The following is a 16,010-nucleotide window of genomic DNA, read 5'->3' as shown; positions in this document are numbered from 1 at the left end:
TCAACGTTCGTGACCGCTTCGTAGATCTGCATCAAAGGTTTCAATTGTCATAAGAGTTAACTATTCTATCACTGATTATGCCCATTCGTAAGGATCACTAAAGGAGAAAAAATTTAATTTCCGCTGCGTTTTGGATCGCTATTCTCCTTCAATTATGACCAAGATAATTATGATACTTACAAAATCCCCTTTTCTGTCTTTATTCTAATGGTGGTATTTTAGTACCAGGTGGCACCACCATTTGACCATCTTTAACTAACAAATCAAAAATTCCCTCACACTTTGTCACATCAAATGTATAAGTTTTTGAAGGAAATTTTGGATTGTTTTCGACAGGATTTTTCCCTTGTGCAGGAAGTAATAATCGACACTCATAAGCAGGTCCTGACTTTAATTCAGCCACGTCAATTTCTAATTCGGTCGATGAGGCATAATCAGTCTCATATATTGGATCTGTCGCGTCATAGTCGACGAACGCTACTTTTTCTTTCTTAGCCTTATTGTGCCTAACCTTTTCTAACCTTAGCCGTTCGAGATGTAGAACTCTATCAGCCAATTGTGACATACTCTTTACAAAGGTTGGGTCTATTTTCTTCCTAATGGAATAATCTAACCCCCCCCCAACAGCTATTTGAACAAGTTCATATTCTGGTACTTGCGTAAAGCACCTGGCTTTTAATGATCTAAATCTATTCAAATAATCATCAATACTCTCAGCAAACCTTCTCTGAATGCTAGACAACTCTGCCAAACTAATTTTGGAGTGTCCTTCATAAAACTGTTCATGGAACTTCTTTTCTAACTTGGCCCACGAATCAATCGAACTTGGGGCCAAAGAAGTGAACCATGTGAAGGCGGCCTTAGTCAGAGAGGAAGGAAATTTTTTTACTCTCAAACACTCATTATGAGCCAAATCTCCCGACTCTATTAAATATCTGGCAATATGTTCTATTATCGACTCGCCAGATTCTCCCCCGAACTTAATGTATTTAGGCACTTTCATTCCTCTAGGTGCCTCGGTTTGGAGAATAAATTCAGCCAACGGGGAAGCATATAATGGCCTTTGCAATGTGGCACTCATACCATTCCTAGCCATAATCCTTTTGATAATAGTTGTCAAATTATTTTCTACTGCTAAGTCTTCTTGTCGATGTTGATCAATAATTTGATCAGCATCCTGATGTCGGTTAACCAACACCATCTGGTTACGTCCTGCTACTCCTGATTCGACGCCCTGATTTTGTTGGGGTCTAAGGATTTGTCCCTCATGGACTGTCTCATCTTATGCTACCCCTATCTCCACTTGAACAGGAATTGTTTGCCTGACCACTTGTGCCATCTGTCGAGCCGGTGCCCCCAGAAAGTTACACAAGTGTGTCAATTGATTATCCACCTGCCTATTTGTTTCAGCAGATTCCTGTATCACAGGATTAAAGACTATACCCATTTGATTAGTTAACATATTTACCAACTCATGGTTACTATCATCCATTTGTTGCCTCAACACCGCTATTGAAGTGTTCGACAGCGGCATGGTTCTATTCTGAGTATTATTCCTATTCTAAGCACTGTCCCCTTGCGTCGATCCTTGCAAGGAGGGATTCGTATTTTGAGCATTGTCTGAAAACAATGCTGCATTTGATGTCGACTGATATCCTGGCATTAAGGAATACTGCATTCCATAAAGAGGATATGTGGTGCCAAAGCGAGGCACATAAGGTCTGAACGTCGTTATCATTGATCCTGAACCTCCCGGTGGAGGTAAAGGAATTGATGCTCCAGCCACACCCGTAGTCGACATCGTTGAGGTTACACTTGTCATCGGAGGCAAAGTTGCAACCTGTGAGACTTCTGTTTCCGTAGTGGATACAGTCCCTTGTGGCACTTCATCTGTATTAGAGTTTGACATTTTCACAGTTTCTTGTAGCCTACTATATAGTTTGCCACTTCTAAGTTTCATGCAATTGCGTAACTACACTAGCACTGGTCCCACTGGGCGTGCCATTTTGTTTACTGTGGAAATTGGTAAACAACCGTTGGTCCTCCCTAAGCTTTAAAACTAAGGGTTACTTGCAGGATCGACCAGTTGATCCTAAGACATGTGCTAGTGTGATAGGGTGACTTATTCAATTCGAAAGACAATTAACTTTGTGAGAAACGGATTCTGACAAAGTATTGAACAAGCACAGGTTTTTTCCACACGAAATGATAATGATGTTATAGCCTATTGGTGACTCGTGACCGACAGCACTACAATATTCAAAAGACGTACACGACGAACACGCTTTTGGTGAATTCTATTATCGTAATAGAATCAGTGTCGACAGCATAGACGACAACGTAAAATGATAACTCAAACGTAAATGAACTTAAAATAAAGTGTTCAACGGAAACAATTGAAAAATAAGGAAGTTGCATTGAAATAAATGTGGTGATTCACGTACATAGCACTCTTAAAAACTCTTGCTTCCTCGCGTTGGGAATGAGAAGTTTTTTACAAGTGATTTTGGTACAAAGTGAACACCCCGAGTCCTCTGTGGGATCTCCTATTTATAATAAACTAAAGAAACTGCCTACAGGCAGAACTTCTAAAAATAACAGACATCGTGTCACACGATCTACAAACTGCTCCATACACGATCTACAAACTGCTCCATAATCTGGCGCTTATTCTCCCTGTAACTGCTAGTCATTTTGAAGTTCAAACTTCTCCCGCTCAGGTATTTAAGTCGACATCGTCTCCTATGTGTTTTACATAACCAAGAATTTCTTAAGTCCCAATCTTCAGTTCAGTCGACATAATGGATTTCGACCAAACATGATTCTTTTATCGGTTCCATCTTCTAGTAACTTGTGGTTTTCTCAGCTCTTGTTTATCTTGGGCTTTCAATCCTCCCCTTGGTGGGGTATAATCATTAAATCTATAAGACTCTTTCATTGATTACGCCTTCAACATGTCCTATCAATTTCTTGTGGTAACAGTATGGCATCTTGTTTTTGATCAAATAGAATTTTAGTTAGATTGAAGATCAATGATTTGTAAACATCAAATATGAATTCAAGACAATTACAAACTTATGAACTTTTTTACTACATGATTAGAGGAAAATATGGACTTAATTAATATGACTATGTTTTTTTGGATAGCTTTTAGATTCTCATTACTATTAAATTTTTAAAATATCACTAGTTGTTTTTAGATTACCATGTGTTTTTAGTATATCTCTAGTTGTTATTCAAATTCAATATTATTGAAACTCAATAGTATTCAAACTAGTTGTTATTCAAACACAATATTATTCAAACTAAGGGTTATTTGTAACCTTATAAATACTTTTAACATGAGTGATAAGCTTCACAATATTTTCCAACTTATCTTCCTATCTATTTAATATTAAACTTCTCTTCACATGAATCCTTCCAATCATTCACAAATTATAAAGATATTCTTGAATTATGTGCAAGAAGAAATTGTGAACTCCAACACGCCTAGAAGTCAAAGAACGAATATAGATAGGAATCGTGAAGAATAACTATTTTTTTAAGAACCATCAGGGTACATAGATGAGCAGTTTCGTCGAAGATATCAAATGTCTAAACATGTCTTCATTCATATAATTGAAGCTCATGATCAACATGATGATTATTTTTTACTTAGGATTTATACAACTACAAAAGTGCACTTTTCGTATGTTGGCAAATAAAATATTTGCCGACACTTTGGATGATTATTTAAAATTTGTTAAATCATTATACAAAAATGTGTCAATAAGTTTACAATTGATGTGATCAGTGTATTTGGGCCATACTATTTGCGAAATCCAACTGCTAAAGATATCAAATGCCTACTGTAGATGGGAGAGCATTGATTGTATGTATCGGGAATGAAAAAATTGCCTTGTTACATTGAAAGGTAAGTATGTTCGAGGCGATCACGGTAAATCCATTGTTATGCTTGAAGCGGTTGCTTCACAATACTTATGAATTTGACATGTATTCTTTGGAATAACGGGTTCAAACAACAATGTTGATGTGTTGACTGATGTCTTCAACGATGTTATGCAACAAAATGCTCCTAAGGTTCATTATTCAATCAATAATATTGAATTTGGCATGAGTTATTATATATGACATGACATTTATCCTGAATGAATCACATTTGTGAAAAGCATCTTAATATCATAAAGGGATAAGAAAAAATTATTTACCCAACATCTAGAAGGCATGAGAAAGGATATTGAACGAGTATTTGGAGTTCTCCCATTCCAATTTGTAATCCTACATAGCTAAGCTCAATGTTGACACTTTGATGCATTGAAACATATAATGGGCACATATCATATTGCACAACATCATTGTTGAAAATGAATGTGACACATATGGTAATAATTTATTATTATTATTATTATTATTATTATTATTATTATTATTATTATTATTATTATTATTATTATTGTTATTATTATTATTATTATTATTATTATTATTATTATTATTATTATTATTATTATTATTATTATTATTATTTGGACAATGACATGACTGCACCACTAGACAATTCTAATTATGTTTTTTAAGAGCTCATGCGTAAAAGACATCATGTTCGTGATAAGCAAATCATTGATACACTTCTATTATAAGACTATGGTGATACACTTCTGAAGAGATGGAAGAATGACTGCAAACACTTTTATTTTTAATAAAGATCTTTTTATGAATACACTATGGTGAAAGTTTAAATCATGGATACCAATAATTGACATTTTTTATTAAAACAACTTTAAAATATTTTAGATCTTTAGTATATTTTTATTAGTAAATTATTTCAACGTTTATGAATTATTTTAATGTATTTTCATATAACTTATTTGTTATGTGGTATTATTTATATATTTATATATATTTTTTTTGAATATTTTAATTTATTTTAAATATATGTGGTTTTCTTTTTAATATATTTTGATATAATTAAATATATTTTTTTTAATTATATATTTTATATATTGATGTAAAATGTAAATTTGATATATTGTGAGATATGTGGTATGAATATTAAAAAAATATATAATTGAATTGTTTAAATAATTAAAAAATGTAAAATAATATAATATATTAAATGATCAAATTGAGTAGTATGCATGTGCGTGCTTTGGATATATTTGGACCGATGAAATGTGACAGAATTGAGTAGAATGGGGAATAATAAAATTATATTGTTTAAATTTGTAATTAATTGATAGAATAGAATAAAACATAATGAAATCCATTTCATCTCATTTTATTTAATCAATTCATTTTCTTTTCATCTGATTTGAGATGTATGCAATTGAATGAAATAATTTTAATAAAATAGTCAACCAATTAAGTGAAAAATATATTTTATTCCATTATGATCTATTATGTTTCGCTCCATTATGTTATATTAATTCAAAGATAGTCTAAAAGTCCAAATAGAACTAAACAAAATAATCAATCCAAAAATAGCTTGAAGCTCTAAATAGGACTAACCAAAATAGACAAGTAAGCATTTGCAAAAATAACATTTTCAATTAAAATAATATAACATTTTATATTCTATTATTTGTTTTTTTTTAAATAAACATATTAGGATTAGATCATAGTCTAATATCATCTTAAAATTTAAGTTGATCATCTTAGAATTTGAATTTAATTTAACTTATTCTCAAAATTAGATTGTAAGGTGCAGATTTATTCCTACCAAATCAAATTGTAAGAATTTGAGTTTAATTTAATTTAGTTTCAAAAAATAAATTTCTTTTTTATATTCTTAAAAATGAATTTTATAAAACTAATTTTTAAAATATTAAAAATTCTTTTATATTCATCTTTTATAAATTAAAAGATTAATTTTAACATTCTATAACATAAATGCATGTTCATAATTTTTTTTTAAATTATATCTCAAAAATAAATTATAAAAAATTATTTTAAAATAATTTTTTAAATTTTAATATAAAAAAAGAAATTTAAAAAATAATAAAATATTTAAAATAACATTTTAAAAATAACTATTTAAATCAAATTTTTATTAAAAATTCTATGAAAAGTTTTTTTTAATTTTTTACACAATGTTACATTATAAAAATCATAATCCATTTTCCCAAATTTATTAACATAAGCTAAAATTTTAAAAATAAAACAAACAACATGCAAGAAATTGTATCCAAACAAAGTATTTACCGAATTCTCTGCAATTCCAATCAATAACACCAAACAAAGTGTTTTACCCTAGTCTCTGCAATTCCAATCAAGAATACTTATGTGTATCTAACCATTTCCTCTGAAATTAATTGAAAGGACTTGTAATCACAGCCGAACTATATCCTAAAAAAAATTGAAATTTAAATTACAAAGGTTTGAACCATTGCCAACTGTGGTTCTACTAAGCTTAATGGAGCTTATACAATAAAATAAAATTTTAAAAAAAAAATGAGTATTTGCATTCTGTATAACTAATTCACATGCTGCTAAGAGCAGAGGAAGAACATGCAAATATTTGTACTCCCACCCTATTTCTCATTTGTCAAGGCTGCAAGGGAAAAGGCCTTGCACCAGGTTGGTGAATAATATGCTAAATCTTCTCGATAAGAGCTCACTCCTGTACACAAAACCTTCCATGAGCTCAAAATATAATCAGATAATGGCTGCCAAACCGACAACATCCCCATCATTAACATTATTGGACTCGGGAGCATTGGCTGGGCTACGTTGTCTCACTGCACGGCAGAAGCAGAACATATTAGATTTTTAACAATATTACTACGAAGAATCAATATGTTCGAGTAACAGTTAAGAAGCATAGCAGTATATGGAAACTACCGCAATCATGGAAACCCTCACAGGTCTTGATATGTTTTCAACTTATCACACAATTAAATACCAAAAATTTAAAAGTTCTACTATGTACACACTGCAGGTATTTATTGATAACATATGATAAACTGCTCATTCAGAAGTTGGACAAGTAAAAATACAGAGGGAAAAAGAGGCATTAAAAGTCATTGCTTACTTGAAACATTTGTAATTATGTTTACACTTTTCTGTGCTGCGAGTGCTTTTAATTTGTTGCCAGTTGCCATCAGAAGCAAGCTTTTCATGTGCTGCTTTTGTTCCTTTGGACTCGACGTTTTCGATAAGGATTCCTCAAAGGCATGTAAATCACGAGGAGTAATAAAGGGGAGAGACTGCAAAACCTAAAAAAAAAAGTGAACGCGAATTAGTATTATGAATGCAAAACCTATCCATGGTCTAGGATTTTTGGCAAGTGTATTCCAAAACTTAAGTGCACAAAGAATAAAACTAACCAAATGACGGAAAACAACTAACCTGCCTGGGGGCTGGGTGTCTATCACAGAGATAAACAAATATCTCTCGGCAAATGGCAATCAGATCAGAACTGATTATCGCATTTGATTCTAGGGATAGACTTTGAATAACTGATGTAAAAAGATCTCTAGAAACAAATTCTATGAGTTCAGTATGGTTTGTTACAATTGAAAGAACTACCGTTGCAGAGCAAAAAGAAGAAATCTTTGTCACCGCTTCACCATCCGTCCATGTAAAAACTTCTAAACACATTCTTAAGATTGGAAGGGCAAGGGCTTCGTGATTTAGAAGGAAACTGTCACATTTAAAGACATGGTGAGATGAAGAAAAAAAGCTTCCAAACTGAAGTTAGAAATAGGAAAGAACAACTACAGATGAAGCATGTTCCATAACAAGTTGAAAGCGTACCCAACCAAAGAGCTTGATGCAACTGCATCCAAGCTTTTCACAGAAGACATGTCGAAACGAATAATATGCCCAGACTGTTCCAAAGAAGGGATTCCAGTATTTAGTGGAGGAGAAGCAATCACGGAGAGGAGTGAACACATTTCACGGGTGAGATCCCTCAAAAGTGTTTCCTCCATCACTTCTACTTTCAGGTCTGATCCACTAAGAATGCCATGAATATCAGGAACCTTTGCTCTACCATCTTGCAGAAGACCAGACCAGGAATGGCTAAGAGCTTGCTGAGCATGAACAAACAATGGATGCAGAAGCTTTTCCAGCCAAATCTCCCTCATATCCACAGGACAGTGTTTAACCAAAGGAATCAAAATAGAATGAACAAGCTGCCTCAAATGCCTGAACTCCATTGACTGTATATTCTCCATCAAGGCAACAACAACGGAGTGTACATCCAAATTTTTGAAAAATGAATCCCCAATGGTTGTTGACAAGCCCAATACATTATATCTGTTCATATAGACCAAGCAGTTAATAATGTATGGAGACGTAAATAAAGTACAATAAAGATGTCATAGATGCAGAATATTCTTATTTTTAACTAGGAACTTCATTTGGTCTTTATTGATATTTGGTGCAAAAACAAAATTGAGAAAGAGATTATAAGATGTAGATAAGAAATAAAAACGGGATATGCATGCTTACCCACTGTCTCTGATGCCTTTAAACCAATTTCGTATATCTGATTCATTTGGTTCACCATATACATCCTTAGGGTTCTTTGACAATTTAGGGTTCTCTTCTCCAAGAAGACCGAACCTCTCAACATCACTCATGGCCATAGCAGATTTGATCTCTCCAGGTAAAGTTTGACTTATAGATGGAGACCAAAGAGAATGTAAGCCTCGAAGTAGCTGGAAATTAAAAACATACTACATTATTAATAACTGTAAGAAATAAAATATAAAACCATTCTCGTGTCTTCACATAACAGTTTAAACTTTTGAAATGGTTAATGCCTTTGTATAAGAGCCTCTGTGATCAAGTTGTCTTGAATTCAAGTGTAGCCACCCCCATTATTTTAATAAAAACTTCAATTTCAACATATAGGATTGTGCTCTTCAAGCCCAAAAGGACCTTGAGCGAGGGGACATGTTACACATATAAGATTAAAAAAAATCGCATGTCTTCATCAAATAACTTAAGCTTCTTGGATAGTTGGTTCACGGGAAGAACTAAGTATTAAAAGTACAGGATTGAAAACAAAGCAACCATTTTGATTAAAAATACTAGATGAATGTGCACAGCCTCATCAGGGAAGTATGCATACTTTCAAGAGAGGATTTAGCATCCATGATACATGAAAGGCCATTGGATTCAAAGGGGTTGAATCTGATGTTGAGCTGTTTTCTAAGTTCCCTTGAGCTTTCTTCATTCCACTCCTCTTAAGCGCCCTCTCAAAGAATGTAACTGTGTGAAAAATTGACCACATTACTGGTGCTTCTGAGCACAACTGAACCAAACCATGTGGACTAGACAGATATCTATCCTGCCACTCCAGTTGTGTCCACTTCTGGCTCAAAGGTTCTAGTAGCCACTTTAAAACTTCTTGCTGCTGTTGAATCCTGTGCCAAATTAAGAAATAATAAGTGAGATAATATTAAATAAAATTGTTAACAGAATATGACAAACAAATCATCAACAAAATTATCTATTCTCTTGGATGGTTACCCAGCAGAAGAAGCCATAACAAGAAAAGCTTCGCCTATAAGATTATGCTCTCCCTGAAGCAAACGACCATCCCTTTGCAAACAAGCAATGGTATCAGCAATGCCCTACATACAAACTTGCAAAGGTAAATATACGCAATGTTCTCCCAAATTACATTCTAAGCAAGCAGGACACTTTCGATTTGTACTCTAGTGTCTAAAAAAACTGAAGCCCAAACTGGTAAGAACAAAGCTACACCAACTACAAATGTACAAGACTTTAAGGTTCCCTGGGCTATTTATATATCTTTCAATAATGCCAATTTCACATGATAAAAGTACCATAGAGAAAACTACGCTGTGTCTTTCAAAGATTTAAATTTATAACCAGTCAAGGTTCCTTGAGTTATTTACATAATCATTCAATAATGTCATTTTCATATGACCCCTAGTAGCTCCAGTTAATTCAACATGACCCCTAGTGGCCGATTTTTTTTATTATGTTATGACTCAAAACTGGCTTAAATAATATCTATTTCATAACTAGATCAATGTTAGTTATATAGCTAAAAAACTTTCTCATCCAGTGTAAAATCTGTGAATATAACCAGCTAATTGTGATTGCTCAACGATGGATGTCTTAACAAATGCACCTTCATATGAGGCAAGATGCTTTTGTCAGCAGCTTTTGCTATCCGAATAAATGATGTACAGATCTGCAACCTTGCATGCCGAGCACTTGATGTTGACGTATCCTACAAAGATAATATATAACTTTAACTTCCTAGACAATTTCTCAATAGTTAGAAGAATGAAAAAGGGTTGTTTAGGGAACCTTCATTTCAAAAGGAAGAGATGTTAGAAGTTCAAATAGTTTATTGATAACACTGCCAGCTGCATCCGGGAAATACTTCAAAAAGAGGCCCATTGCATCCAAATAGTGAACAAGTACTTCCACAAGTGCAGGCTCCGTCCATTTCAAGGAAATAAATTGTTGGAGCAAACCTTCAAAAGACAATAACCAGAATTATTACAAAAGTCCGGCTAGGAAAACTCTAAAACAGCAAAATATGAAAAATTAATTCAAATAACCTTCAAAAGTTCTACATAAAGCAAACTGCACTTCAGCATTGGCCTCGGCAATATCACTGGATCTGTCAAAAACAGCATTTACAACGTTCTCTAAAGCCAACTGCATGCTTTCCACCACAGCTAAGTCCTACAATGAGAAAAGCAGAACCCGCAACAGTCAACACATAGGCATGAAGTGATGGTGAAGCTGACATTTTTAGAGACTAAAATCAAATTGAAAAATAAAATAAAAGGAATTTAAACCTGATTTGGCGCTGGTGAAACCAAGAAAGTCTTGATTATTGTATCAACTCTTTCGGAAACTTTAGCAGCTGCTATCAGGGGTTTGTACGAAGCAACAAATTTAATCAGCTCCAGCTGTTTTTAGAAACCACTCATCAGGAAAAAATATTTCAAAAAGGTTAATTCAAATTTAAGATAAAAATAGAAATAGAAATAAGTTTTGTTGTTATTTCATAGCTCTGTGCAGCTATAGTTACAATTTACAGCGGGCTCCTACCCTTTTACCTCTATAAAGAGAGTAGGGAGAGTGTTTGCATATTTCACTTTACACACTCAAATGGTGAATTACATAAACAATCTCTTATATTGAACTGTTATATGATCATTAAATATGGTATTCTTTTATTTTATTTTTAAATCTTAAATATATATTAAGATCTATCCTAGCCCTCCCAAACCTTCCTAAAAGATGTCCCATTACAGAAATTACTTCTTTAAGAAAAAGGGAATAATAGTTTATACGATGACAACAATGTATAACTTTATATATGTCTATACATACCAGCCTAGAACGGTACTGGCCGAATTTCGCCTTATCCTCAAAATCATCACTCCACAACTCCAATGCCCCTAAAGAAAGTGCAGTTCCAGGAAGAATTTTCTCTTTTTTGAGCATCCGAGGGAAAGAAGTATCCAATATTGCACCACAAAAATCATCATTTACAAGGCTTAGAGTCTTCTTCTTTGCATTCTCAGAACCTGAGCCACTAACAGACGAACTGTCAGCAGCTGAGTGAGAAGAACTTTTTGGCTTTGACATTAAATCCCTCATTAATGCCTGCAAGTAAACATTTGAAGCAAGAAATGGGAGATATGACATTATGATGCAAAAAGGAAGCACCACCGGACAATACTTTTGAACAACTGCAACATACCAGCCAGAATTGCATGGACTGAAAATGAATTGCAAACTTGTAATTCTTGAAAAATCCCAGCATCTGGAGAGAAAATAAAATGAAATGGTTAAGTGAAATGCAATTTACACATGTTCGTGTAAAAATGAAGTAAACTGTAACGGTAAAACTTTCCATCCATGCATACAATAGCAACATGAGTTGAACAAAAGAAAATCAGCTTGTCATTTGACGAACAAGTTGTGTAAATTTTTTTTGCTAGATCTGTTGTGTAACTAAGGTATTCTATCATCTGCAATTATCTATAATCATCTATCCGATGGAGCTCAACCAGCACTGAAGCCAAAAAGATAAATAAATCATATTGAGATTAAAAGGAAAACTGTAACAAAATTGCCAAAGAGAAACCAAAACCACTATTAATATACGGCATCTTAAGCCAAACTTCCCTGACCCAAGCTGCACAATATTACACACTTAGTATTACTATTATTATACTATTATACATTAATTACCTGTTCTAGGTAGAGTGAAAGTATGGCACTATCTCCAGCAATACTTTGCAAGTTAAAGGAACCCAGTGACACCATACTTTCACATACGGATTCAACAAATTCATATTCACCCTCGTCAATAGAGCCGGGATCTGTACCAGATTTGTACAAAAACTCCCTAGATATATTCATCAATAATTGAAAGATCTCCCTCATAACTTGGTCAATTTCAGAAGCAGATGCATCAACAGATCTCTTCCTACGATAACAATTCAGAGATGTTATTCATCAACAAAAAAAAAAGTCAACACTGAATATGTCAATCATTAGAGCTCTATAATGCATACCGCGAAGAAACAAGTTTGAAAAAGTCAGAAGCATGAAGACGAAAGTCTGGGGCAGATAGTAGGAAACCACAACTGTTGGGAATCGATAGAAAAACAAGGTGGGCAGAAACAGAAAACCAGCATGAGTATATAGCAAAAATATACTAGTCTTGAGCTAGATGATAAACAAGGTAAGATACCTACCCATTAATGATACCAGACTTAGCAAGATCAGTCAATGGAGCCCACTCAGCATATGCAATTACTGCATTTAAAGTAGCTGTTACTGCAGCAGCATGCAGTTTGGCAATGTCGGTCTGTTTTCTACTTGCTTCATTTAGTGCAGCTACAAAGTGTCTTTCTAGCAACTGCACCAAGCATCACAACATTAACGATAGTAGTGGCAAAGAACTTGTATTGAGGTTTGCGGCTGATACATACAGTGTATAATAGTGGCAAAATTTCAGACAATGATTGAGTTAGCCCGCGCAAAAGTAGCCTCCGGCGGTCCCCTGAAATACCAATATTAAAAGTAAGGCCACATAACATTTCACATACATAGAATTTACTCAATACTAAATACAAATTAATTATTTATAAGTGCAAACAGTAATATTCGGCTAGTGCATGTTATGAGTGTCGACTTCGGAATTCATGTTTTGTAATTTACTAGCACAACCAAGTTAGTCAAAATCAAGATTTTATTTAGGATCGGGAAGGGCAGTCAAAATCGTATCATTAAATTAATGGTAAATCCTATAAATTCAAACAACGCGCCCACACGCGCGTGTGTTGTGTGTGAGTGTAATATATATAAAATAACATTTTCCATAAATAAGAAAATAAAATTAAATCATACAAGTGTTTAATTAAATTCAAAATACAGAACACCTTATATGAAAACTTATTTTTATTAACTTTACCCATTCCTTTTATTACTTCATCTCACACAGTCTATTTTTCTGGTCCAAATAGTTTAACTCTTCTCTCGCTAGCCGAAAGCGAAAACTTAAACGGGCTCAAACCACAGGCCCATAAAAACCCTAATCCCAGATCTAGTTAAAATATAAACAAACCACAGCAGAGGAAAACACAATAAGTGGCCACGTGTGGATTTCGGCGGTGGAGTCTAAAGTTCACATCCAATGGCAACAGGGGCGGAGGGAGACTTGCACGCAGCATCCATGGCAGGCTGTGCACAGCAGATGAACGAACAAGACAACCAGAGGCAAGCAACTTCAGCGCAGCAGAGACCAACCTTCAATCGCAGGTTTTTCAAATCAGAAACCCTTTTATTAGGTAAACGGTCACAGAGCAGACCCAGAATCAATGCTTGATCAAGATCGCCGCTTTTACGGGTTTTTCAATCTTGAGTGGCAACCCTACTTGATCCTGGCTGGCCGCAACTTTGCATAAAATCTGGATGGTTGGGGCTGAAATAATTGTGAAATCGTGCGATACGATCCAAATCACAAATTTAGGTACTATGGGTACAAAACCTATTTCATTAGTATAATATGTAGACAGGGAACACGATAATCACCAAGTTAGCACATCCCATACCATCCAGTAACCTCTTCTTCACTCTACATATTCTCTGTTTCCTCACTATTCACTTACATACAAACACATTCATTTTTCATGGTATCAGATGGAAAACATTTCAGATAGATATGTAATAAACAAGCCATACTAATGTGCCCCATGCCCTTGCTGTGTGTTATAAATATTGGATGCCCAAACTACAACTAGAAAATTTGTATTTCTCAATTGCCAAACACAGTTGAAGCAAGTTTGATTATTTCTCAATTTGTATATACCAGTCTCATTTACTAAAACCTCTGATAAAGCTCAAGACATTACAAACCTTCTAAGTCTTCATTGTGAACTGTAATGTCCTCAGGAAGCCACCGCAGCATCATTGAAACCAACTCAGCCTGTATGTAATTTCTAATCATTAAAAAACAGTGTATAGAAATGGCATAAACCAAGCATGAAAATGACACAAGAGGGGAAACTTGAAATTTACTTGTATTGGACCCTTGTTGGATAGAGTAACCAAAGATGGAAGCATTTCTTGCCATAGATCAATACCCTCTCTTCTAACTATCTGCGAAAGTACCACAAACCAAATGTAGTTTATACCAAGCAAAATTGCAATTACGACAGAGTAAGAACCTATGTAAATAAAATGAACATCATCATAATAAAAACCTCGGCAACAAGGGCAGCTGTCTGACTTTTAAGAGCCCAATCTTCACAAGGATCTGCAATCTCATACATTAAATCAACAGAGAGCTTTGCAAAGTTCTTGTGCTCTTCCGGGCTTAACTCCTCCCACCTTAACCGCACCAAATGCTGTATACAAACATACCCTCACATAAGACACAAAGATAAACAACTAAAAATACGTATGCGGTCAAAACAAGATAAATCTCCTAAAAAATGAAGTAGAAACAGCATCAGAACTCAAACCTGTAGCATCTTAAAAGCATGCAGTCGGATTTCAGACGACCAATTCTTTTTCACCAAAAGGAACAATGTGTTCGCTAATGTCCGTATATCACCACTTGCTTTCATCTAAAGAAAATTTAAACAGATTAGTCTTCAAGCAGATATTCAAATGTTAATCAATCATAACTATAAAGTATAGCAATAGTAGTAAACTACTACAATAATTACTAGTAGTAGTTAAAACTAAAGTATAACATAACAGCAAATACTGATTGATTGATTGATTGATTGATGGCAAGTGATTAAACTGCACAAAATTATTTGGAAATAAATCATCAAGTAAACTCAATTAGGTCATTATCATCAATATTAGAAGAAAAAAAACTTATAGCTTAAATTTTAATTTGACGATTGTCACAGTACATAACAACAATCAGGTTGAAATTTTGAGAAGGTGTATCTGCTAGTGCTAGTACTAAGTGATGCGAATGTGAATGAATAATGAGCAATTGAGAACGGTCACGATCATGGTGAATTCAAGAATTAGCTATGTTTTAGAGTGATTAGGGTTTGTTGTGAAAAAAGAGTTGGGAGAAAGGAAATTACGGAATCGAGAAAAGAGAGAGCGGCTTGACGAGCGTGAGGAGTGGAAGACCAGTTGAGAGCGGTGGAAATGGCTTGAGCAACATTGTTGATACTATCCGCCATTGTTAGTGCTGCAACTGAGAGAAAACGTTTCTTAGGGATTCGGTTTTCGTCAACAAAAGTCACGTTGGGTTTTGAATGAGTTAACACTTTTTCAATTTGTTCATCGGTTTTATAACGCTGCTGGTGCTTGTGTGTTACGCGGTTATGCTACTCTTTCTGGAAAATGTATTTTTTATTTTTAATTAATATAGTTATTCATAAATTGGTCCGAGTGAAAATCTTTTAATGTCATTTAATTGATGGGCTATACTGCAGATTGAATTAATGTAAGGCTTGTTGTGTAGTAGAAATATACACTTTCCACTATCAATTAGTTTTATTATTTCAAATGTGCAATCAAAA

At 34.1% G+C, this 16,010-nt stretch overlaps 1 protein-coding gene across 1 annotated transcript; it reads right to left on the bottom strand.

Annotated features, from left to right (window-relative positions):
• Positions 1-6,178: 6,178 nt before the first annotated feature.
• Positions 6,179-15,830, bottom strand: LOC127132310 (protein HASTY 1). Its single transcript, XM_051061226.1, has 22 exons — positions 15,567-15,830; positions 14,982-15,086; positions 14,721-14,864; positions 14,536-14,616; positions 14,374-14,443; positions 12,948-13,018; positions 12,711-12,874; positions 12,528-12,599; positions 12,202-12,439; positions 11,708-11,770; positions 11,335-11,610; positions 10,794-10,907; positions 10,551-10,677; positions 10,294-10,463; positions 10,112-10,213; positions 9,481-9,584; positions 9,080-9,374; positions 8,455-8,663; positions 7,756-8,259; positions 7,348-7,642; positions 7,031-7,214; positions 6,179-6,737 (listed from the first exon to the last, which is right to left on the bottom strand). The coding sequence occupies exons 1-22, from the start codon at positions 15,666-15,668 to the stop codon at positions 6,655-6,657; spliced, it is 3,573 nt and encodes a 1,190-aa protein (XP_050917183.1). The 5' UTR covers positions 15,669-15,830; the 3' UTR covers positions 6,179-6,654.
• Positions 15,831-16,010: the final 180 nt, after the last annotated feature.

Source organism: Lathyrus oleraceus, chromosome 3, assembly GCF_024323335.1.
Source record: "Lathyrus oleraceus cultivar Zhongwan6 chromosome 3, CAAS_Psat_ZW6_1.0, whole genome shotgun sequence".
In the NCBI taxonomy this organism is placed as follows: Eukaryota; Viridiplantae; Streptophyta; class Magnoliopsida; order Fabales; family Fabaceae; genus Lathyrus; species Lathyrus oleraceus.
This window is presented reverse-complemented; position numbering and strand designations above follow the sequence as displayed.